Source organism: Rattus norvegicus, chromosome 7 (assembly GCF_021556685.1).
Source record: "Rattus norvegicus strain SHRSP/BbbUtx chromosome 7, alternate assembly SHRSP_T2T, whole genome shotgun sequence".
NCBI classification, from domain to species: Eukaryota; Metazoa; Chordata; class Mammalia; order Rodentia; family Muridae; genus Rattus; species Rattus norvegicus.
The window spans coordinates 124,325,001-124,348,821 of NC_141540.1; the positions used below are offsets into that span (position 1 = coordinate 124,325,001).

At 52.9% G+C, this 23,821-nt stretch overlaps 1 protein-coding gene across 3 annotated transcripts in view; it reads right to left on the reverse strand.

Annotated features, from left to right (window-relative positions):
- Positions 1-1,416: 1,416 nt before the first annotated feature.
- The window catches only part of Scube1 (signal peptide, CUB domain and EGF like domain containing 1), a 121,992-nt gene continuing 99,587 nt past the window's right edge, over positions 1,417-23,821 (reverse strand). The window contains exons 11-23 of one of the 3 annotated variants that reach the window (XR_015624121.1): positions 20,472-20,591; positions 20,095-20,199; positions 19,045-19,161; positions 17,820-17,957; positions 15,648-15,851; positions 12,918-13,079; positions 11,446-11,613; positions 10,414-10,575; positions 8,547-8,744; positions 7,096-7,248; positions 6,598-6,677; positions 5,634-5,869; positions 5,015-5,569 (exon numbers count right to left, since the gene is read on the reverse strand). Coding sequence is in view for 2 of the 3 variants with exons in the window: in XM_087557475.1 (XP_087413601.1) it covers positions 5,717-5,869; positions 6,598-6,677; positions 7,096-7,248; positions 8,547-8,744; positions 10,414-10,575; positions 11,446-11,613; positions 12,918-13,079; positions 15,648-15,851; positions 17,820-17,957; positions 19,045-19,161; positions 20,095-20,199; positions 20,472-20,591 (1,760 nt within the window). In the remaining variant the exon portion in view is untranslated. 3 annotated transcript variants of the gene reach the window in all.

The following is a 23,821-nucleotide window of genomic DNA, read 5'->3' on the forward strand; positions in this document are numbered from 1 at the left end:
GTGGTGACTTGAGGGCTGGTCTCACTCCTGTCAGGCAAACACTTTACCTACAGAGCCATCCCTCAGCCCCCTTTTCTTTTTTCAAGACTGGCTTTGCTGTGCTATCCATGGTCAAACCACTGAGCTATTTGTGCTCATCCCCAGAGCTCTGCACCGCTCTCAGCCCTGGGGTACAGCTTTCTGCGGTGGAGAGATCCCACTGTCCGGGTGCTGAGGGTGAGGGACTGTTGAGTGCTCAGCCATGGATGGGACATCTCTAGACCTCTCCCCCACCATCAAGGTTTAGGAAACACCCGAGGAAGTGGGTGTGGAAAGAATGTACGAGCCGGAGGGTGAGGAGGAAAGCTGTGAAGTTCTGTCTTCTGGGTATGGCATGGCTGTTGCACACACAAGATTGGCTGTGCACACAGGCTCACAGCAGCTGTGGCTACCTGCACCAGATCAAGCCAGTCCAACGGCTATCATGGGTGGGGGAGGGGAGTCGTTAGCTCAGGAGCTACTGGCAGTCATTGGCTGCTGGGGAGGTGAGAGCTACTTCTCTTTAGGCATGGTCACTTGTGGGTTGCCCGTGTCCCAGTAGAGGTCCCACACATATGGGTGCATTAATTGGACTCAATGGGATACAGACAGACAGACAGACATGAAGCTGAGAGGAAGATATGCTAGGTGGGGCAAAAGGGGACTTGAAGGGGCCTGGATATGATCAAGACATATTATATACAGCAGTAGACATATTATATACAGCAGTAGTTCTCAGCCTTCCTAACGCTGAGACCCTCCAGTACAGTTCCTCATGCTGTGGTGAACCCCAACCACACAATTATCTTGTTGCTATTTCATAACTAATTTTCACACTGTTTTGAATTGTAATGTAAATAGCCGATATGCAACTCCTGAAGGGGTATAACCTACAGGTTGAGAGTGGAAGCCAGACAGGAACTAATACTGAGCATTTAAGGAATCTCTCGGGTGGGGCTGATAGCACAACGAGAATGTCCTGCTCTTGCCGAGGACCTGAGTTCAGTTCCCAGTACCCACATCATGTGTAACTCTAACGCCGGGATCTCAGATACCTGCTTCTGGCCTCTGACAACAATGTAGTCATGTGCTCATGCACACACAGAGACACAGCTAGACAGACAGACAGACAGACACACACACACACAGGCACACATAAGTACGTAATTAAAAATAAAATCTTTACAAAAAAATTAAGAAAACTTTCCTATCGCAAGACCAGGAATATATTCTCCCGGAATTTATTTGGTTAGAATAGAGCATCAAAAGTTCAAGGCTCACCCGCCTGTCCTACTTTCCTCCCAATCTCCCTCCCTCCCTCCCTCCTGTTTTGGATCGTGTCAGCTTTTCCCATACCCTCGGTCGCAAACTCTGAAGGAAATAAGAAATGAACATCACTTGGGCTCATTCCCTGTTTATTATCAAAGTGATTTTCACAAGTGTTTAATTACATGCATCGGGGGAAACATGGTAGAGAAAAGCTTTGAATATCTGAGCAGCTGGAAGGCAAACGAGGTTATGTGGACATTGGTCACTGTGCATTAGGACTGCCACCCAGTGTCTGGACAGACTGCGAATGTGTGGGGCCCCCGGGCCGAAGACTGAGGTGCAGGAGTGCATCGGTCTCTTGAGCAGAGTGGATGACTTCTGGATGCACGTGGCTCTGACTTGGCGAAGCTTGTGGTTTCTGACAGATCTGCTTAAAAGACCAGCTGCTTCCTGTTTGTGCTGACAGACCCTGTGCTTTTCTCAGGTGCGGGGCTGAGGGCCACGCGGTCTTCGCAGGCGTCGTAAGTGGTGGTGACAGTTCATGTCTGGATGGTGACTGGTCTGGATGGATCAAGAGGTGCCAAGTTTATCCTTCCTCTGAATGTGTGTTTGGAAAGGTGGAATGTCACTGAAGTCAACGCTAACGCTTCCAGCTCCCCACTCTTCATTATGGCCACGTTACTTGGTCGCTCGGAGCTTCCAGTCAAGCCCTTTATACTGGCATGGCTGGGTGCAGGCTGGGGAAGGCCACAGCCAGCCGAGAGCCTACTGTTGATGGTTGTCTAAACAAGGTGCTGGGGAGAGAGCACAGGCTCTGCCACATCACCTGGACCCTGAGGAGTCCCCCACCTGAACCTTGACAGAGGTTTTGACTTCTTGAGTCCTGCCCTGAAGAGGAGCTCTTTGTGCCGTTTCTGTGTTTTTGCTCACAAGTCCTTCGGCCTCCGTCTGAATGGCACCAGCCAGGCACTGCCCGCTTGAGCAGCACGGCTGACCTATATCACTCTGCGCATCTTTGGTGAAGTAGGTAAATGTTTGCCAAGCTAGTCACACTTCCCAGTGCAAGAAGGACGCACCGGCCTCTATCCTGGTCGCGCAGACGAGCAGAAGGCTGCTGTGCCAGGTAGGTTGTTTGTGACCTTGTTGTTCCCCAGTTAGTCTTTCTAGACATCTGGCATGCAGTAGGTACTCAGGAAATGTTTGCTGAGTGACACAACTCATTTTAGGCCCGTATTTTTTCTGCTGAGGGGTGGGACGAGAGGAGACTCTGTAAGATACACAGTTTCCACATGTCACTTTAGGATCCACCCAAGCTGGACCAGCCAGGGCCTCCTTCTGTAGAAGCCAGCGGTGGGCATGCAGGCTCCCCAGTAAAGCTTTTGAACCGGGACTTCTAGGCATGTATTTCATCTGTGTGCTCCAAACTAACAGACGGCAGGAGGGGAAGAGTGGCCAATGTGTCCCTCCACCTTGGGCTGTAGTGTGCACTTGAGCATGGGACCACTCAAAGTAGGGAGGCAGTTAGGAAAGACGGCCTTGGGGGAGCCAGGGTTTGGGAAAGTAGTCACCAGCGGTAGCTAGTGTGACAGGAGTTGGGTGCCACAGGCAGTACCCGCTGATGGTGTTGCCTGAGATTTGGGGATGGAGTCAGGGTGAGAAGGGTGGTGTAGCCATAACCACAGGGCTCTGTAACCGGTACAAGTGGCCAGGACAATTAAAGGTCCCATTCGGAGTGGGAGACGGTGCGCCTCACTGTTGCGCTGGCCTTCCGTGCAGGTCCATCTCCTCCTTCGTGTGGGTATTTCCAAGACAAGTACCAGGAGGTACTGAGGACACAGGGAGGCTTCCTGGCTGTTCTGCTGGAGTGCCTCCAATTCCGGGTCCCACATCATGACCATCTCCTGGAACCCGGGGAACAAGCTGGTGTTCCTCTCACCTCCATAAAGGTCTTCAGGTTGCCTGGGTACGAAGCTCTACCAGGAGGGGACTGTGCACCATGAAGCTGGAGGGAGAGACACAGGCCCCTCAGTCTTCGCCAGGTGCCAAGGTTTTGGTGATTATTTGGGGGTGGGGATGAGAGATACAAAAGGATTCGGTCATAAGCCTGAGGAGCCTGGTCTGCACTGTATCTGCTCCTACCCGGGGGACACTGGGCATGATGTGGCCACAGTGGGGGTGGGCATTCTGGAGAGAGGACATAGTTGGGTTTGTTAATGGGTACACAGGTGGCAACTGCCAAAAACCACTCAGGGGTTGTAGGCAAGACTTAAGGTGAATGTGAGGACTCTTTCTGATGTTTTTGGTTTTGGGAGATTAAAAACTAAACTTGATGCCCTTAAGTGGGTTAATTTGATATGCCAACTTAACCGGGCAGGGCTGAGCCCCCAAATGCTTCTTGTGATGTGGTAGGGCAGTGACCCACATAGTGTTCCTGGCTCAGGCCTTCAAACTATCTACACAGATACTCAGTGTCTCTGGTTTGAACACTGCCGGCTTTCCTGTTTGCCGACTTGCAGATGACACCTTGTATCACTTCTTGGCCGCTATAACTTTTGATTCCTGTAATTCCTTCTTAGTGCGCCTCCGTATGTGTCCTTCTTTGCGTGGTTTCCCTGGAGACAGTAAGTGTTGCTGCATTCATTCTGCGGGACTGAGGAGGACCAGTGGCCCAACTGAAGATGAAGAGAGCTTCTCCCTGGCACAGCTGGGCTGCAGGGCTTGTAAACTGCAGAGGCAGCCGGCCCTGACCTTTCTACCAGACGAAGAAAGTCCACCTGCCATGCTCCACGAAAGAGTGATGGCCACTGGTGATCCCTTCTGCCTTGTGGCCCCATGTGGTAACCATAGCTTCTCCCTGAGTTCCAAGCCTGTGTTCAGATGTGCTCTGTCATCAAGCTGTGGTTCTCCAGGCCTGGCTTGCCGGCTCACACATCTTCAGTCTTCCGTGAGCCACATGTGTTTTCCGGAACAGTACATTTATGCCATCAGGCTGGCTGGGCTGGAGACCAGGAAACCTTGGAGTTCATTTTGAGATTTCCCCCATGTTCCTCCAAGTTCTAATATCCATTAATTTGAAGAATACAGACCAGTTTCTACGTGTATCTGACAGCTGGCAGCAAGCCATCTGAGGCACAGGCAAGGCCTCTGTGTGATGGGGTGACTCCCCAGCCAGTGGGATGCCGTGTAGCCTGGCCACACAAGGCTTCCTCTCTTTAAGAGACTGGGAGGCGTCAGGGAGGCTCCTAATAGCCTCTGCCTTGGAGGCCTCCTCTCCCGGAACTTGCTTTCTCCTCCTGTTGCAGTAAAGAGTGGGGGCTGCTCTGAAGACAGCCTGCACATCCCTGAGGAAGGCCTTGTTTCTGGTGACCTGCACGCACAGTGCAGAGTCAGTGAGCGCTAGGACCCACAGTGGGTGGGGGTGCTTTCCACTGTGTTCTGTTGACAGTGGTGATGTTGCTTGTGAAGCACCCTCCCCCCCGCACCCCGTCAATGCTTCAACACAACACCTAGTCCAGTCCTCAACAAGTCACATTCAACGGCATGTCCAAGCATATCTCTGTGCTCTCCCCAGGCCGGCGGGGGGTCGGGGGGGGTCGGGGGTCAGGGATGGGGGATGGGGCCAGAGGTGGCAAGCGCTGGGAGGCGCAGTTTAATCACCAGGGGAGGCTGGCAACAGTGGTTAGTGTTACAGTTGCTGAGGACAACCCTTCTGAAATACCCACCCACATAGAGAAGTGAATATATTTAATATTTATATATTTATATATATATATATATAGAACTTCTTTAGATGGTCTATTAAGGCGAAGCACAAGCACGTGGACTCCTCTCCTGGAGGACCTATTCCATCTCTTACAGAGTCCCTTGAGCTCCATGACCCGGCTGTGCCCAGAAGAGCTGGCAGGGTGTGTTGGTTCCACAGGCACTGGCACAGGCTTATCAACTCCCCAGATGGCACCACCACACACCCCTCCTGCCCTGGCCTGGCCCTGTGTGGGTGACAATGGCCCATGCTTTCCAGAGCCTGCAGGGAGCTGGACACACTCCTCTCTCTCAACAAACGGATCGGGCCAAGGGCACAGTCGTCCTGCTCCCCACATGGTGGGGACAGTATGTCCTGGCCCAGGCAGATCCCACTGCGGTGGTTCAGGAGGGAGTACTCTAGGTGTCCTGGGAGGCAGAGGGTAGGTGAAGGCTTTCTGAAGCACTGCTTCCACCCAGGAGTGGCAGCCCCACCAAGGGGTCTGTGCTGGGTCTAGGCCTTCCATGGGGGTGGTCCAGGCTGGACGGCTTTGCCAGAGGCAGGTATCATGGGTTTCTCAAGGCAGCCTGAAGGCCCATGGAGCCTCCTTTCATCTCGTGCTGTGGAGGGAAGGCACATTCCCCTCCCACTTGGTTCCCACTGTCCCCACGCAGGACAGCTGGCTGGTTATTTGTAGGGCCGCAGGAACCGAGACACTTTGGAACGCAGAAGTTTGATAAAGGACCGGGGGAACATCTCCTTTGACTCCTGGGCTGTGTATTTGAAGTAGTTTTGTGGGTGTGCCAACACATCAAAGAGGGCCTTGATCAGCTTCTTGTCCTGCAAGACACGGGGACACTGTGGGACAGAGCACTGGCAGGGGACCTGGCTCCTACCTAAACTAAATGGCAGCTCCAGGAGGAACCAGGAACTTGAGGGCAGCCGGCCAGCCTCGGGCCTGTCAAACCATCACTGCACCCCGGCGCCATCTGGTGGAATAGAAGGCAACTGCTGAACAAGGGTGTGCCAGAGGCATGTGGCCCCTATTTGTTTGCCTTAGGTGGAGAGTGCTCCTACCGTCCAGAGGACGAGCTGGGGCCACCATCAAGGCGGATCACCAGCACGGGTTTCATTCAGTGACAGCCAGATCCTCTGAGCCTTGGGATTATGCCTCTGCGTGACAGTCACAGCTTGCCCTCTAGGACAGACACAGTGTCCTGCTTCTTAGGGCAGTGGGCAGGATGAGGAGGAAGGAATCTAAGCCCAATGGCAGTAGGTAGACTCCACTGACTTTAAGACACTGTCCATTGAGCCATTTCACAGACGGGAGAGGGAGACTGAGGACTTCAGCCCAAGTACTTCACTAGGTTGGGGTCCCCATCTCCTAGTTGGCTTGTCATGGACTGGAGGGAGGACAGACAGTCTAGGTCCAGTCCTATGTAAGGGCCCTTGGTCTAACACCCTCCCCCCTCCCTGTCCCTTCTCCAGAGGTCAGGAGTCAGGGCAAGGGCAGGCATGGCCCTGACCCTTCTCCCAGAACCACAGGGATTCCCTTCCAAACAACTCACTTTCAAAATCTCCTGATGGTTCTCCGAGGCATACAAGCGCCCATCGCGCACGATGTCTTCTATTAGCTGCTGGTAGTCCTCTGGGAGCCGGCCAGCAGGGAGAGGGAAGGTGGAGGGGGCTTGAGACCTTACACCTCCCTCCTCTGCCCTCCCCAGCTCCCTGGACCCGCCTTGGACAGCTGGTGGTGGCTGGCTGGAGCTGTGTCTCTTGGCCTTTGCTCTGGGGTCCCCTCCACCTGCTTTGTCCTCCTGGTGGCTTTGCTGCCCCTATTTAACCTTGCAAGCCCTGGTGGGGTGGGACCTTCTGTGAAGCCCACAGAGCGTACCCACGGTCCCCCTCTTCTCGCCTATACCCTTATACCCCTTGGGTTTCCACATTGCCTAGCCCTCAGTCCTGTCTCTGGTTTGTCAGAGGCAGGATGTGCAACTCATTTCTGAGTTCCCAAGCCAGGCCTTGGCTGACACAGAGTGGGCTGTGATGAGATGGTGGTGTCTTACCGTCATAGGTGACGTAGGGCACTTGAAACCCTTTGCCACTGTTGGCCTCGTTGGATTTGAACTGAATCCAGAGTTTGCGGGAGCGGGAGGTGAAGGCGATAGGCCGCTCGTAGGTCTGGCACGTCTCATAGGTGGTGACTGACGTGGGCGAGGCTGTAGGGATGCAGGCCTTTGCAACCCAGGCCCACAGCTCACTGCCTTAGGCCACTCACCTCCCCCACCTCATCAGCCTCCTGCACCAGAGCACCCAGCTCCTTTGGTCCTCCCTGACCCTGCCCTTGACCTGTTGCCTCAACCTTCTCAGGCCATGTTTCTACTTCCTGCCCACGAAGCCTCCCTGCTGCTTCTTGCCCCCAGCCTTGTCCCTGTTACTCTGTTGAACTCCCCATTACGGTCTCTCTGTCTCTCCCAGGCTCATGGCTCCTCCATGACAGGGACAGGAGACCAGCTCAGGCAGATGTAGGAGATGAGCCAGCATGGACCAAGGCCACCAGAAACTGAGGCTTAAAAAGTCTTCTCACCTGGGGCTGAGTGACAAGGGTAACTCGGAGCTACTGACCCTCACAGGAGTGTTGCCTGTGGGTGGTCTGTGGGCCATGATGAGAGTGAATGGAGAACTGGGTCCCAGGCTGCGCTCTGACCAGCTGGGTAGGGACCTTCCCGCTCTAACCCTCCTTTTGTATACGGTGGCTTTCTGGCCTGACAGCCAATCAACAAGTAGTCTATGTACGAGGGCACAGAGCTCCACAAGAACTTTGGCTGAGTCCCCCCTTTTCCCTCCACCTTCCTACCCACAGATAGTCTAGCTTCAGACCAACTAGGCAGTTTTGTGCCTCTTTGGGTCCCTACCCTTCTCCCTTAATATTCTGGTTCACAGTTCACTCCTATGGGTGCCCACCACCCAATGACAGTAAAGTCTCTAAGGATAGGGCCAGGTCCCCAGCAGGTGTTCAGTTCCTTCCTGGGCTTTGTCACTGTCATGGCCTACACTGTTCTCCACCCCTGCTGAAGACTGGCTCTGTTTATCCCTCCACATCCTTCCCACCTGACAGAGTGCATAGCTAGGGCTTCAAAAAGGGCTAACCCAGGTATTTCTATGTGTGTCTGGATGGCCCTTGGTTCTTCCAAGCCTCTGAGGGAAGTCAGAAGCCTATTGAGTGGGAGGGAGCTTTCAAGGTCTCATTTGAGGTATGGTGGCATAAGGTGTGGAGGGAACACTGTAGCTGGCTGGACAAATGGAAGAGACTGGCTGACAGGTTGAGACCACAATTGACTAGGTCCAGATTCGATTCCCAACTCAGTAGCCCTAGGCCTTCAGGACCTTTCCCTAGAGTTCCGTACGGCTCAGTTCTTACACCTGGCTCCTACCTCCCGGGTACCTTGGCACCACCTGCTTTCTGAGCACATGAGCTGTTTGCTCTTACTGTCCCAGCCCAAAACCCAGAACATACCGCTCTTCCTCATGACCAGAACATCGCCACACTCATCCTCGATGGGCAGGAAGATCTCAGGGACCACAATGAGGATCCTGCGCTTGGGGGGAGGCGCAATGTGCCACACACACTCCGCATTGGCTGGGTAGTCTCCAGGGTAGTTGGGGGACTCGATATAGCCTGTGTAGTCACCAAGCTCGCCACCGCAGTGCTGGTCTGTGAGTACCATGGCCAAGGGACTTTGTCAGGCTGCCTGCATGGGTGTTCTAGCCCTCAAAGGCATTAGAGGTGCGGGGCAGGGCTGGCAAGTACTCCTGTGCCAGCTACTGAGGTCTCCTGATAACTCACAGCAGGCCCTGCCTGGACTGCTATTGTGCAACCAGAGGGCAGGTCCTCAGCTGACACCACCAGGTTCCCTGACACCCGGTTGCTTGCCCAGCTTCCTTCTTTATTTTCTCCATGTTTTATGAGCCAGATGGTGCCTAGTTTCTTTGTTGTTTTCAGCTTTTTGGACTCTCTGTGTACCCTTGGCTGTCCTAGAGCTCTCTCTGTAGACCAAGCTGGTCTTGAACTCATAGGGTTCCTGCCTCTGCCTCCCAAGTGCTAAGACTAAAGGTGTGTGCCACCACTGCCTGGCTGGTTCCTAGTTTTAAGCTTACAGTTTTAGCTCTTCAAAGGGAACTGGATGTAAGTAGTAGTAAATATTGGTAAATTTCCTGTGCGTTTTTACTTCCAAGTTTCTGAGACCTAGGTATGGTGGGTCCTTTAAACCAAGCACTCAGGAGGCAGAGTCATGCGGCTCTCTGTGAGTTCTAGGTCAGCCTGGTCTACACAGTGAGACTATCTCTAAAATAAGTAAGTTTCTGAGGAACAGTTCTGCCTCTCCAGTATTCTAGAATCTTCTCTCACATCTGGCTTCTCCAACTTTACTCATTAAAATATTATTTTTTTTCAGTTAAATATAATATTTAATTAATCTCTAAAATGACATGGCTGAAAGTGCCTCATCTTTGTTTGACAGATGCTTCAGGGGGTAACATGGCAGGGTTAGGGACAGCCCTGGACAAAGGGTTGACCAAACCATCAACCTTTTAAGGCTTCTAGGTGGCTCTAGATATGACCAGCAGTCAGGAAGGAGCTGTGAACTTTTGGGTGGAAGTGTGAAAACTAGAAACTCTGAGAAACAGCCCAGAATGCTGGCACACACCTTTAGTCTCAGCTCTCTGGGGGCAGAGACGGGGGATTCTTGTGAGTTCAAGGGCAGCCTGGTTTACATAGCTAGTTCTCGGCCAGCTGAGAACTACATAGAAAGATCCTGCATAGAGAGACTCCCAAAAGAAAAAATAAACAGTAGCAGAAGAAACTCTCAGAAGTCGAGTAAAAGCCCTAATTTAGTATCCTCTTATACCCCAGGACTGCTGTGCCAAGAGCTGGGAGCTGGTAGGAAAGGCCAAGCTGATATCCCACAAGGCCTTTCAGGTCCTCCTCCAGCCCTTCCACACAGTTCCATGTTTTCCCTTGCTTTCTGGCATTTATGTGGTGCCAGGTGATGGTTTAGGTAGTGGGTGGCTTCTATAGCTGAAGGCAGGCAGTTGGAAGCTGCCTCATAGCCTGCCCCCTGCAGGCCCAGAGCCTGCTTTCTTTCTCTGGGTACCCAGAAACCAGAGCAGGGTCTGGTCTGGGTTGAGGCTCAGGTCTCGTCAAGCATTCATGGGGAATTATGAACTGTAGTGTAATCTCATTTATTGTAAGTGGGCAGAGCATTGGCTGCCCCACCTTGCCAGGGGCCAGTAGTCTCCACTCAGAATGTGGGGTCAGGTCTCACTTGCCCCCTCCCCCATTGCCCCGCATTCCCAGCTTCCCTCCTGGTTGGAGGGACACTTACTTTTGCAGTGTGTGACATTGGTGGAACCATCAAAATCGGTGCTGGTGTTGCCCGGACAGGAGATGCAATGGTTCTGGCCAAACTCGGGTTGATAGGTACCCACAGGACATCGGATGCACCGGTGGGTAGTGGTATTGTAGTGGTGGCCGGGAGAGCAGTGTACTGCAGAGGGGACATATGGGTGGGGTGCTGATGGGCGAGGATAGGGGAGCCCCTGTGCTCTCAAGACCCTACTCGCCAAAAGACCTCACTGATTTGTCTCACCATCATGGGTAAGTGAGCCCAAGCTGTATGCGTCATGGTGGGAGGGATTGTTCACATCAAGGGTATATGGGGCTCATATAATGACCATTTAAGGGTCAAACTTACTTGAGGGGTGCAGTAGGGGGTGACAGTCTGACAGGAGGGGTTCAGGGCAGGAAGGGAGGGTTGGGGAAGTGGAGAGCTACAGCTGACATCTGTACCAAGTGAATGGGTAGTGGAGCAAAGATGGGGCTTTAGAGCTCTGTTCCTGGAACTGAGTGGGAAGTGACACAGAGCAGCCTGTGTGTCAGGGGACCCTCTGCCTATGGCAGGCTCTGTGGCGTTGACAGTCCAGCCTTCTGGCCTTGACTGGCAGCACACAGGGTCACAGGGGGCGAACAGGACAGGGGATCGGGAGGGGAGGGTCAGAGAGTGAGTGAGGAGGGGAGGGTCTGGTGCACTGGAGAGAGGAAGCCTGGCAGGGTGGCTTGGACTGGTATGTCTGTTAGGTGGGGCTCCTCTGCCACTGCCTGCCTATTATGTCCTCTCTTTGCCTCCCATCATCCTCTCTTCTCCTCCTTCCAACAGTCCACCTACTCCCTTGAGGTGCTGGTATCCCCCCTTTTGACACTCCTGGTGTTCCGCAGGTTTGAGTCTAGCTGCTGTCCCTTTCTGCGTGACATGGTACTGGTAACCCATGTCCACTGCTGGAGTCTCTGACTTTGGAGTTGGCCTTGCAAAGCAGAAAGTGGTGTGAGGGAACGTGTCCCTGGGTAGCTGGCCCCTTACCTTTGGCCTCACATTCCTGGAAAGAGGCAGTACCCGTCTGCTTGGTGAGCAGCCCACCTCCACAGGGGAAGCAGCCGGTACGCCCAGGCTCAGGCTGGTATGTGCCCACAGGGCAGGCCTGACAAGGCTTGAACCCATCCTCTGAGAAGAAGCCTGGAGAACACTGGCCTGGAAGTCAGAAGTTACGGTTCAGGTTGGGAGCTGTGCTGCAGCTACTCAGATATGAGGGCTTGGCCCCACCCTCCCCGGAAAAGGTACCCCGGGGCAACTTGGAGATTGTAGGCCCTGGGTCTTGAGGCTGACGGTTGCTTACTGTATGGCTTTGCCAGCCTGCCCTCCCATCTCTCAGCAGCAGCATTGGCTGAGGCCAAGTAAGGAGCAAGGTCTGGGGTGCAGAGGAGGGGGTGTTCACACCCCAGCTTCCCAGGGGCAGGTCTCAGGTGCTCACAGAAGGAATAGCCTAGAGCCCTAGGCTGATGCTGTCTGATCTGTCAGCTGGACAGGTCAGAATAGGGGGAGGAGGGGGGGGAGGGTCTTTGAGGCCTGGCAGAGACAAAGAGGGATCACAAAAAAGCCACCCTGAGCTCAGCACTTCCACAGAAATGTGGGTGCAGATGTTCCAATATGGAGTGGGTTTAATGTCCTCTTGGCCCAGTCTCTGAGATTCTTTTTTTTTTTTTTTTTTTTGGTTCTTTTTTTCGGAGCTGGGGATCGAACCCAGGGCCTTGCGCTTCCTAGGCAAGCGCTCTACCACTGAGCTAAATCCCCAACCCCAGTCTCTGAGATTCTTAGCTTCCATCCAAGTGGAGACTTTCCCATCCCATGGCTACCGTGTGCTTTCACGGCCACCACTTCCCTAGGCATCACATTCCTGGGAGCCAGAAGATCAGGGAGTAGTGGCAACCACAGGGCCTCTGTGGTTAGACTCTGGGTGGGCTCTCTTGTGCCTTGGAGGTCTTGCTCCTCGCCCACCCTTCTGGACACTACCCCTCTCCAGAGTTGAGCCCTTGGTGTTTGTTCTCTAGAGTGGCCCAGTATGGCCCAGCGGGAGAGTCCAGTGGGGAACTCTGATCCATGTTGCAGAAGGGGCTGAGTGCCCCTGGTAAACTGACAACTGGCCTCTCAACCACCAACAGGGCAAACAACATGCTACTTGTTTATGTAGAGAGAGCTCTGGCTGAAGCCGATCTCCTGACTGGGGCGAAGCATCTCACAGAACGTGGAGTGTCATTTAAGCCTTCGTCTTTTCTGTTACGAGCCACACCTTGGTCTGTCAAGATTGTATGTACGTGCTGTAAGGTCTTGTGCATGGCGACTCTGTGGAAACTGTGTCTTTGGAAGGGGTAGAACTTCAGACAAGGTCACAGCTTATGGCATTTGCTTTTGCTCAGGGAGCCTTATAAGGGGCTGATGGGCCCTGTCTGGAATGTGTCCCCACCCAACCCTCTCCCCTCCAGGTGGGTCACACTCGCCTCCACATTCGGATACGTTGCGGGCACCAGCCAGACCCAGCCCTTCGCTGCTGGGGCACGGCGTGCAGCTGAGCTGGCCTTCCATGTCCTGGTAGGTTCCCGACACACACGGCACGCATTGGCCTGGCTCACTACTGAAGTAGGTGCCAGGAGCACATGGTACTGCAGAGGCAGAGCAGAGAGACGTGGGTCAGGGGCCATCCCCGTGTGCAGACAGGACACAGCCCTAGTTCCCCAGGCTCTAAGCATCTATCCAGAAGAGTGGAGAGCACCCAGGTGGCAGGCATCTATGAGGATCTTATGGGCTACATCCTGATGCTCTTTCTAGAGTGTTCTGCACAGCCCTTCCCCACAGCTGTGCTCTGGGCTCCATCTGGACTTCCGTGCCTCTGACCTACACCCTGCTCTCAGCCTGACTTTTTGGTTTTATCCAATATCCCTGTCCCCTATATATCTCTACCAGGACTTCCCACCCCAAACCTCTTTTTCCTTTCCTGCCTGTTTGGAGAAGCTGGCACCTAAGAACACAGCCTGGGGACCAGTAGAAGGCGTGGGTGAGGACAGCTGAGGCAGACAGACTACTGTGGAGTAACACAGAGATGAAGGGCTCCAGAGAGCCAGGGCCATGGGCTGCTGAGAGCCACAGAAGATGCCCATAAGAAGCTGTAAGGGGGGGTTGGGGATTTAGCTCAGTGGTAGAGCGTTTGCCTACCAAGCGCAAGGCCCTGGCTTCGGTCCCCAGCTCCGAAAAAAAGAAAAAAGAAAAAAAAAAAAAAGAAGCTGTAAGGGAAAGGGGAGCCATGTTTGTCACTGCAGGAGGCGGGTGCAGATGTGTGAAGGAGGCTGAGGAAGATCCCTGAGGTTCCCAAGTGGACACGTGGGTGGATATGGACTGCATATTCACCTCACACAGAATCAGACAGACAGACACACAGACAGACAGGCAGGCAGACAGAAACACAGAGATAGACACAGAAATGGACGGGGGGGGGAGTGCACACATGTGTGTACACAGAGAGCAGATATGACACAGTGTCCATAGCTGGAATTACTCAATTTTTTTGTTTTTTTGACTAGGTTTCTGAAAACTGGAAATGACTCCCAGATAAGTTGTTAAAGGTAAGAGAATGACATCACCAAGCCCCTCACTGTCCCACATGGAACTCGTGCACATGCACATGCCCTTTGTACGGAGTTCCTGACGATGTTTCTTCAGGCCTGTCCAACACTTTCCTAGGAGCAGGATAAGCATCTGCATGTCCCTCAGCCCCTCTCCCTCGACTTCCTGGACACACCCTTGGAGTACCCCTGAAGTCTTTCCCTAGTCACTCTCCTGATGGTGAGGTACCTGCTTCCAGGCTGCAGTCAGCCTTTCTTCCGTGGTCAACTCCCTGCACACAGCCTCAAGGAGACAGTCTCGCTAACACAGAGGCTCTGACACACCGAGGCTCACTCACCTAGGGCACGAGGGACTCAGAGCTGCATCTGTGGCCATATCATCTCGCCCGTGTGTGCACTGGCCTGCTCACTGCCCCTCATCCTCACGAGGACTAGGACTCTGCCTGGAGAGCCACCACCCAAGCCTTATGCTGTCAGTGAATCTGCTCTCTCTAACAGGGCATTCCCAAGTGATACTGCCTGGGTCTGCCTATAGTTACTGCCTCTGGTCTTTCTCCTATAGCTTGCTGGTCCTGGTCTCTTGTGGTTTGCCCTGGAGTTATCTGTATTTTGATGCTAATTCCACTGACCCAAGGACAGCTGCCTAGTCACTTACTCAGGACTTAAGTGACTTCACCAGAACCTTCTCCCCATTTAATTTGTAAAATACAGGTGAGGGCAGGTACAGGATAGAAGGAGGCCTGTCATTGGATGAGAAGGAAGGATGGGTGGGAGAAAAGTTTGAAGGAAGAGGAGGAGACAGGAACGGAAGAGAGGAGGAGATGAGAGAGTAGCCGTGGTGGGGACAACAATGGAGGATTCCACTCTGTACCTTTACAGGTTGTTATGAATGTTCTTAAGGGATGGATGTGTACAAGGCTTTGCATGTTTAGGTGGGCAATTATATCTTATCAATTGGACCAAAGGTTATTATGTTGTTATGTTCTTTCATGCAGCGATTTAAGTGTAAGAGAGTTTGTGGCTGCTAGAGGCGTTGGTCCGCCTCGGAATTGGGATGTGTGCTCTGGCAAGATATCTACCAGATATCATGGGGCACTGCGGTGTAGACCTAGTGGGGGATTAAAGACAGCCTTTTATTTTTTGTATTTTTTTTTTTTTTGGTTCTTTTTTTCGGAGCTGGGGACCGAACCCAGGGCCTTGTGCTTCCTAGGTAATATTTTTTGTAATTTTACAACAGATTTCTTGGATGGTACTCTGGGGCTGGGGGAGGGAATGGGGGGAGGTTAGGAAGCACTATACGCCTCTACCTCCCAGTTCCTCAGTCTGAGGGCTCAGCTCACACCACCTCCTTTTGAACCACACTGCAGACTAGAGCCCAGTCTGGTCCCCAGGGGACTCGTGCCTCACTCCTGTGACTTCGCTGCACTGCCCTGGGTCTGTTCCCTCTTCTCAGAAGAGAAGGAGTGTGCTCTAACTGACGGTGGTAAGAACAAATGCTCTCTTCCTCCGCAGGCCGGTCCCTCTGTTCCCGCCATGTGCCCTGCATCTGACTTCCCTGAGGTCACTGCTGTTCACTGGGCTACTAGTGCTGGCCCACGAGTAGGGACTCACCACACTTGCCATCCTGTAGTATTTGGCCTATGCCACATGTCCCGGTCCCCTCCGGTGCCTTGGCTGGCCGCTGGGCCACCTCGTACTCAGTGCCGGAGACCTGGACGTAGAACTGGTGCCGGCCGATGGACTTCCGCAGAGTCTTGATGGCAGCCTGCAGGCTCTGCTCGGCACGCTTCCGCATGCAGTCTGCTTCGCAGGAGCCTGCAGGGGTGAAGGGACCCAGTGAGAGAGAGTAGCTAATGGCTGCCTTCTCTGCTGGGGACTCCCCCAGCAAGGCCCTGTGCTAAGCTTCTGCCTAAACCATGTCAGTACATCCACAGTAGACCCCGGTTGGGGTATGATGGGGGGCACTAGAGGTGTCAGACAGAAATAAAAAGTTGAGGGTCTAAGAGGTCACAGAGTAGATCTGAGTTTGAGCAAAGTGCCCATTCTTGATTTCTGCCACTGTCTCCAGGGTAGTGTCCGGCTTTGATATGAGTAGATATAGTGTCCCCCAGGGTTGGACAGATGGCTTAGTTGGTTAAAGGTTTGTCATGCAGTCATGAAGAGCTGAGTTCTGATCCCCCAGATCCTAAGTACCCACATAAAAAACCAGGTGGATGTGTAACCCCAGCACTGGAGTAGGTAGACAGGTGAATCTTCAGAGCTCGTGGCCAGCCAATCTCTAGAGTCAAAAGAGTTCAATGTTCAGGGAGAGATCCCATCTCTAAAAATAAGGGCCAGGCGTGGCTACTTGCCTTTAATCATGGCACTAAGGAAAAAGGATCTCTGTGAGTTTTGAGGCCAGCCTGTTCTACATTGCAAGTTCCAGGCCAGCCAGGGCTAACTAGTGAGATGTGTCTCAAAAAAAAAAAAAAAGTGACATATTGGTTGTTGGCCTTCACAGGCTTGTTCCCCCGATGTGCACCGGCACTCCTGACCTCCTCTTTGCCATAAAAGTTTGAAGGCATGGTCCCTAGCTAAGCAATGCTGTTTGGAGAGGTTCTGAAACCTTCTGTGGTGGGGCTTAGCTAGAAGAAATAGGCAACGGAGGCAGATCCTCGAGGGGCTTAGTCCCTCTCTGTCTCTCTCTGCTTTCTGCTCGTCTCTGCTCTTCTTCCTTGCCGATCCCTGGGTGACAGCGTCTTGTTCTCTCTGACCCCTCTGCCTTTACCTGCCCTGTTCCTCTCCCTGGACCCCATTCCTCGCCACTTCTACCAGATAACTTTAGATTTCAGTCTCTAGTTTAGAAGGCTTCCAACACCTTTCCTTCCCTATGTATTCTCCAAGCCCTGCCACCTAGTCTCGCCCAGCATCGCTGGCATGCCCACATCTGCCTCCCCATAGATGAGAGTGCTTCTAGGGCAGCAGCCATGGCCACAATGCCCATGGCCCAGACAAGGCACATCCTGCCACGGCACAGCTGCCAAAAGCAATCAGTTCTGTCACTGCCTACCACTAGAGCCAGGTAGGGTGGGTGTGTACCCCAGCATTCAAGAAGTGGAGGGAGGAGGATTAGGAGTTGAAGATTATTCTCAGCTGCATATTGGCTTTGAGGATTGCCTGAGCTACATAAGACCCTGTCTTAAGAGCAAACAACCCAAGCTAGGCATGGTGACACATACCTCTCATCCCAGCACTCTGGAGGCTTAGGCAGGAGGATCTCTGTGAGTTTGAGTCTAGCCTGGTCTACATAGAGAGTTCCAGTACAGCTAGGGCTACATAATAGAACCTGTCTCAAAAGGACGACGACGACTACTACCACCACCACCACCACCACCACCACCACCACCACCACCACCACCACCATCACCTACAACAACAACAACAATGACAATAATAAAAATAACAGTAGTAAACAAACCACCTATTACCAACCACTCACCTAGAGCTAAGAAGGCTTGCCTGTATGAGGGCTCCATATCACAAGTTCTTCTTGCTGGCTGGGAAGAGGGCCTGGTTTGGCTACTACCCCTGACCTTCCTGCCCTAGCAGGCACATAGAGTTGGGGTACTTTGCTGTCTCTGCCCCTTAGCTGTACTCCAAGTGTTTACCTTGCACTGCCTTCTGCACTCAGGGCTACAGAGCTTGACCCGCAGTGTGCATCGCTTCCCCAAAGCCCTGACTTCCCTATGGCTCACTGAGCCTTATGTCTACTGGACTCGCAGTCTCTGAGAAGACTTCACTCACCTGAGGCCTCATCCACCTTCATCTCTACCTCAAACTCTGCCGTGATGTGGGACACCTCCTTGGAGGGGGACTTGCGGCCTCGACGCCTCTTCTTGGAGGAGTCGCACTTGAGGGTCACGAAAGTCACGTGGCAGTTGTCTGAACAGAGAAGAGTACACTGTGGCAAAGGTGATCTGGGTCAGAAGCAGGGTCCTTCCTAGTCCCACATGCTAACTGCCATGGGCAGGGTCCTTCCGGGCCATGGGACAGATAGACACTGTGGTGGTCTGAATAAGTGTGCCCTCCCCCATGAGCCCTTACACAGGGAGTGACACTATTAGGAGGTGTGGCCTTGTTGGAGGAAGTGTGTCACTGTGGAAGTGGCTTGGAGGTCTCCTATGCACAAACTATGCCCAGTGTGACACACAGTTCCCTTCTGCTGCCTGCAGATGAAGTTGTAGACCTCTCAGCTCCTTCTCCAGCACCATACACACCTGCTTGCACTCCACCATGCTTCCTGCCATGGTGATAATGGACTAAACTTCTGAACCTGTAAGTCAGCCCCAATTAAACGTTTTCCTTTATAAGAGCTGCCTTGGTCATGGTGTCTCTTTACAGCAATAAAACCCTAAGTCAGACACCAGACCAGAGCTGCATGGGGTTCGAAAGGGACTGAGGGCTGAAGTGAGTCTTGAGTCCAGCCTTGAGTGACATCCCACTGTATATAGAGGTACCTCATAATAGCGAGGAGCCCATGTGTCTGCTTGGCACCCGCTGAGGGTTTGGCCAGGAGACCCTACACCCCAGGTAAAGCCAGCTGAGGGCTGAGTTTTGCAAGTCTGTGGAAGGATCTCCAGAGCCCAGAGATAAAGGCTTCACTCCGGCCTTTCGCCGTGCTGTTAGCTGCTTTTCTCCCAGACTGAGACCTGAAATCTCTTCCATCAGGGCTCCATCAAGCCATAAAGAATGTGTGTGTGTGTGTGTGTGTGTGTGTGTGTGTGTGTGTGTGTGTGTGTGTCTGTCTATCTGTCTGTCTGTCTGTCTGTCTGTGTGACAGTGGCCTGTTAGGTGCTGTAGTACCCATGTGTCCCACTCATGACTATTGCAGTGTGGGCCAGACATGTCTCAGAGAGCTTAGGAATCCTGGTAGAGGACAGACAGGTGGGTGCCTCTGCGTGGCAACCCAACCCGGAAGGCCTGGGCACTTCTTCGCTTTCTAGGTAAGCAGGAGAGGCAGCCCACTTACCTAAAAGGGGATGCCTCAGGGTATCCTTCGCTCGCTCCTGGCTGCGGGGCCGCAGGTGGCACTTGGCATCTCTGATCTTGAAGCGGGCCTTCTGTCTGATGGGGGTGGTGGGGGCATCTGGGGAAAGCCAAAATTCCCCCAGGTGGCGGCCTCTCCTGTGGGCAAGGAGGTAGTGGGGGACGGGGGCTGCCAGAGGACAGGTCCTTCTGGAGCTAGCTGGGGCTTGGTGTGGGCCCTTCTGCCCCGGCAGCCCTCCTGGGTGGAAGAACTTCCCCTGACCCACTTATTATTCTCTCTCTAAGACCTGAAACAAGTGTACGCATGGCTGGTGTGGTCAAGCTCAAGGCCAGGGGCCAGGCAGAGGTCTTCTATGGGGAGGAAGGAGTGCTGCTCACCTCCGCCTTCAGGGCCTAACTCATAGACAGGACTTGTCCTTGTAGGAAAGAGGAGGGAGGAGAAGTGTGAGGAAGGGAGGGGCTTCAAACCCTAGGACACTTAGGACCTCTCCAGAGCAGAGCCCAGCTCCACAGACTGGAGTCCTATGACCTTGAATTCTCAGAACCCATCTTAGATGTCTTAGTCACAACTTCCTAGCATTCTGAGCTATATGGGAGCAGAGTCAGTTCTGAGAGGCAGGGACCCTGAGCACCTCTTAGACATAGTGTTCAAGGGCATCTCTGTGGCCTAAGATCAGGGCTATCCTTTGCTACATAGCTTGTTCAAGGCCAGCCTGGGCTACATGAGCCCCTGTCTCAAACAATGGCAGTAGCAGAGGGCTGTGGGATCTTAACATTTGGCAGTTACTAAATCACTATACTACTGTGACCTCAGTTAGAAAGGCCCTCTTCTGGCTCCCTGACTGTGGGCTGGGCCTCAGCCTCCAGGCTGCAAGGTCCTGGCCCTCTCATGTTTCCAGAATCCTAAGCCGTGATGGGCAGGGCCCAGAAAGGGAAATGCTTCCCTGAGCAATCGTCGTCCCTCTCCTGACTCATGCACTGGATAAAAACAGAAAGGGCTATTCAGTTGTTCAGAGTGGACGCCCACGGTTACCTGAGCAGCCGGGCCCCACACTGGAGCTGGTGCCATTGCGCTTCGGTGGTGCCTTGCCCTGGAGACCTGGAACACCACAGCTCAGGATGTAGCTGGTTTCTGAGTCTGTGGAGAGGCCAGTGGGTAAGGTTAGCCAGGGTGTACCTCCCTTCTAGGGGCTCAGATTCCTGAGGTCTCCAAGCAGTTGCTGAATGAAGGTCAAGACTGACCCCTGCAGATGTGGTCCAGGTCTACAGAGAGCCAGGGAGCCAGCTGTCTAGGAGCATTCCTGACTGGGAGCTCCACACTGGGCTCTGTCCTGCTGAGCAGGGGCAGGCAGGTGTGTACCCCAGGAAGCAGCACGTTAACCCATCCCATCCCAGAGGGCCAGGGGTTACCTGGCATGAAGAGACTCTGGCCCAGGCAGGACAGGAAGCAGTTTTCCACTCCACCCACCTTGCCACAGGACAGCTGGGCCTGGGCAGAGGCCTTGGACCGAGACAGGCACCCGCTCATCTCTGAGGAAAAGAGACACACAGAGGGCTTTAGTGAAGCCAGAGGACCGTGTGGTGCTAGCAGGGGGCTCTGAACATGGATCAGTCCAGTCTCCCAACCTCCTCACAGGGCCAGACAGTAGCAGGAAGACACTGCAGATCCATTTGGCAATATCAGGTACTGGCTACTGACAGCCAACTTATTTTGTCCCCCTATTATCCTGCTCTTGGCTGTCTGAAGAAGGGCCATGCGCATCCTCAGACAGAAGCTCCTGAAGGCAGACCTGTCCTTAGAGCTAGTGTCTGACTTCCTCACACACGCAGGCCAAACACCAATGCATACGCCATAAAAGTAAATAAATAAATAAGATTAAAAACATCCTCAGGAAAGGGGCTGGGGAGATGGCTCAGGCTGTAAAGTGCCTTTTTCAGTGCAAGCTCAAGGACCTACGCTCGGATTCACCAGCATGTAAAAGCCATGTGTGACAGCACATGGGGTGAGCGTCGGTGGGGGTGGTGTCGGAGACAGATGGACCTCAGTCATCAGCCAGCCTAGCTCAGTGAATTCCAGGTTCAGTGAGAGTCCCTGCCTCAAAAGAATAAGGTGGAGGACAAGAAAGACTCCCAGTTTTGGCTTCTGGCTACCACACTCACATGGACACATTGGCATGTGTACCAAACACACACATCAGATATGCACATATACCACAGCTAGCTAGCTAGATGATAGATAGATAGATAGATAGATAGATAGATAGATAGATAGATAGATAGATAGGGAAGGTAGCATGCACTTAGTAGGCATCTGATAGTAATTGATGGGCTCTGAGTCAGAACAGGCAGAGTGCCACACATTCTGAGCCAGTGCCCAAGCCAAGCCACTCCAATGACCAGACTACAAGGCTCCATCAAGCCATATCCTTCCACAAGCAGGACAAGTCACACTTAGACTCTCTCTAGTCCAAACCTAACACTGCCTGAAACAAATTTACCTCACACTTGTCTCTGAGGATCCGAGCATGCTGTTGCTCAGTGAGCAAGCCTGGAACACAACCCCACCTCCACCCCCGAGGTCGCTGCTCCACTTACTGTGTGAGGTGCTGAGTGGCCAGTGCTTTCCTTGGGATTCTGAGCCTACTTTCTTACAGCTCGCTCTCCCCAGGGCATCACCAGTTCCTACAGTCATCCTGAACCTTTGATCCAGAATCGAGCCTAGGACTTCACACATGCTAGTTAAGTCTCTGACGTTGAGCTGAGCTCCTGGCCCCAGCCAACCTGCTTCTTCTTAAATTTTTATGTGTATGGGTGGTTTTTTAGCTCCATGTGTGCCTGTGTACCAAGGTGTGTGTCTGGGGTCCATAAAGGTAAAAAGAGGGTGTTGGAGTCTCTCAAACTACCCTGTAGGTGCCAAGATCTATCTTGGGTCCTCTGGAAGAGCAGGCAATGCTTTTAACTGTTGAGCTATGTCTCCAGCCCCTCCTGACTTCCTTGACAAGCCCTTATTTTCTTGGTGCTATGCTTGGCCAAGGAAAAACTTCACTGTACAGGATTCTATTCATTTGCCCAGGGCCAGGAGATGGCTCAGCTGGTAAAATCTTTGCTCCACAAGTATGAGGACCTGTGTCTTAGGGTTTCCATCTTCATGAAGAGACACCATGACCAAGGCAACTCTTAGAAAGGACAACACCTAATTAGGGCTGGCTTACAGGTTCAGAGTCCATTATCATCAAGAGAGGAAACATGGCAGCACTGTAGGCAGACATGGTGCTGGAGAAGGAGTTGAGAGTCCTAGGTCTTGATCCAACTGCAGCCAAGAAAGGACTGTACCTGGAGCAGCTAGGAGGAGGGTCTCAGAGCCCACCCCACAGTGACACACTTCCTCTAACAAGGCCATACCTACCCCAACAAGACCACACCTCCTAATTGCACCACTCCCTGGGCCAAGCATATTCAAACCACCAGAATGTGAGTTTGATCCCAAGAACGCACTTAAAAGAAGCTGGGTGTGATGCATGGGATTGTAGCCCCAGTACTGGGGAAGCCAACTGGCAATTTTGCTTGAGTGGTAGAGGAAGGCGTCTGATGCCCTGCTTGGGCTTCTCCATGGGTGAGCATCTACGTAGTCATGTGGTGGTTCATGCCACCCATTGAATGCACCAAGACCCCACTGTTCTATTTCTGAATTGCACAGTGAATTCTGTGCACATCATGTGAGTTACCTCCCAAGACAGCTGTTAACAGGAAAGAAAAAAATGAACTCACGAGAGGTGCCGTTAGTCTGAACACGCAGGAATTACTCAGCTGGTGAGCCAGTTGTCTGTGGCTACAGATGACAGGGTAAATGTTTACAGAAAGCCACAGTGGAGCTTTTAGAACAACTCGGGAGTGCTAAGAAAAACTAAGCACTTTATGGTGCTCAGCTGAACCCAGACGTCCACCATTCAGGAGCCAGAAGTCGCTGGAAGTGGTTTCCCAGATCACCACCCTCAACGGGCTGCTTTGACCTGAGAACTAAGGTCAGGGCTTCAGCTGGCACAGACAGCCAAATCCTATGCACCATCATAGACACTCTACCTGGTGGCAGTCTGATCCTAAGGGTCAGGAGGATGCTATCTGCCCCAGGGGGCCCCCATACATACATGGCTGCTAACACCTTCTTGACACCCCACCCTGTGGCACCAAAACAGCCAGGGAAGGTTTTCCTGTGTCCCAGCAATTCATTACTGTGCTGGAACCAGCTTAGCCCCAGACAGATATAAAGACAGGCTGGAAATATGCTTTAGGCTACCCTCGGGGGCCCTTGGTAGGTAGAAACAGTCAGAGTTGTTTTTAGATGAGCTGAAGGAGTCCTGCTGAGAAGGATCCTTGCACTCTCAGGAGCTGGAAAAAGATTTCCTGCCTTCACATCTGGGGCACTCTCGGCAAGTAATAGACTCATTTTATTGGAGGAGTTCGTCATGGAATGCTTAGAAACGCCACTGTCTCTATTATCCTTGCTGCCCTGGAAGACCAGGAATGAATTTTCCAGAATGTAAAGTCACCATGGAGTGTCCTTAGCTGAGGCTCTTCAGAGACCGTCCCAGTGCACTGAAACTGACTACCCAGGATTCAGAGCTGATGGCTGAGGTCACACAGACAGCTTAGCCAAAGACCATAGGAGGAAACCTACTCAAGAGGTCGGCTACTGCGGAGCTCCATGGGCATGCTCCTTGAGACATGCTCACACTTCAGTCTTTTTTAAACGACAGGGGCTC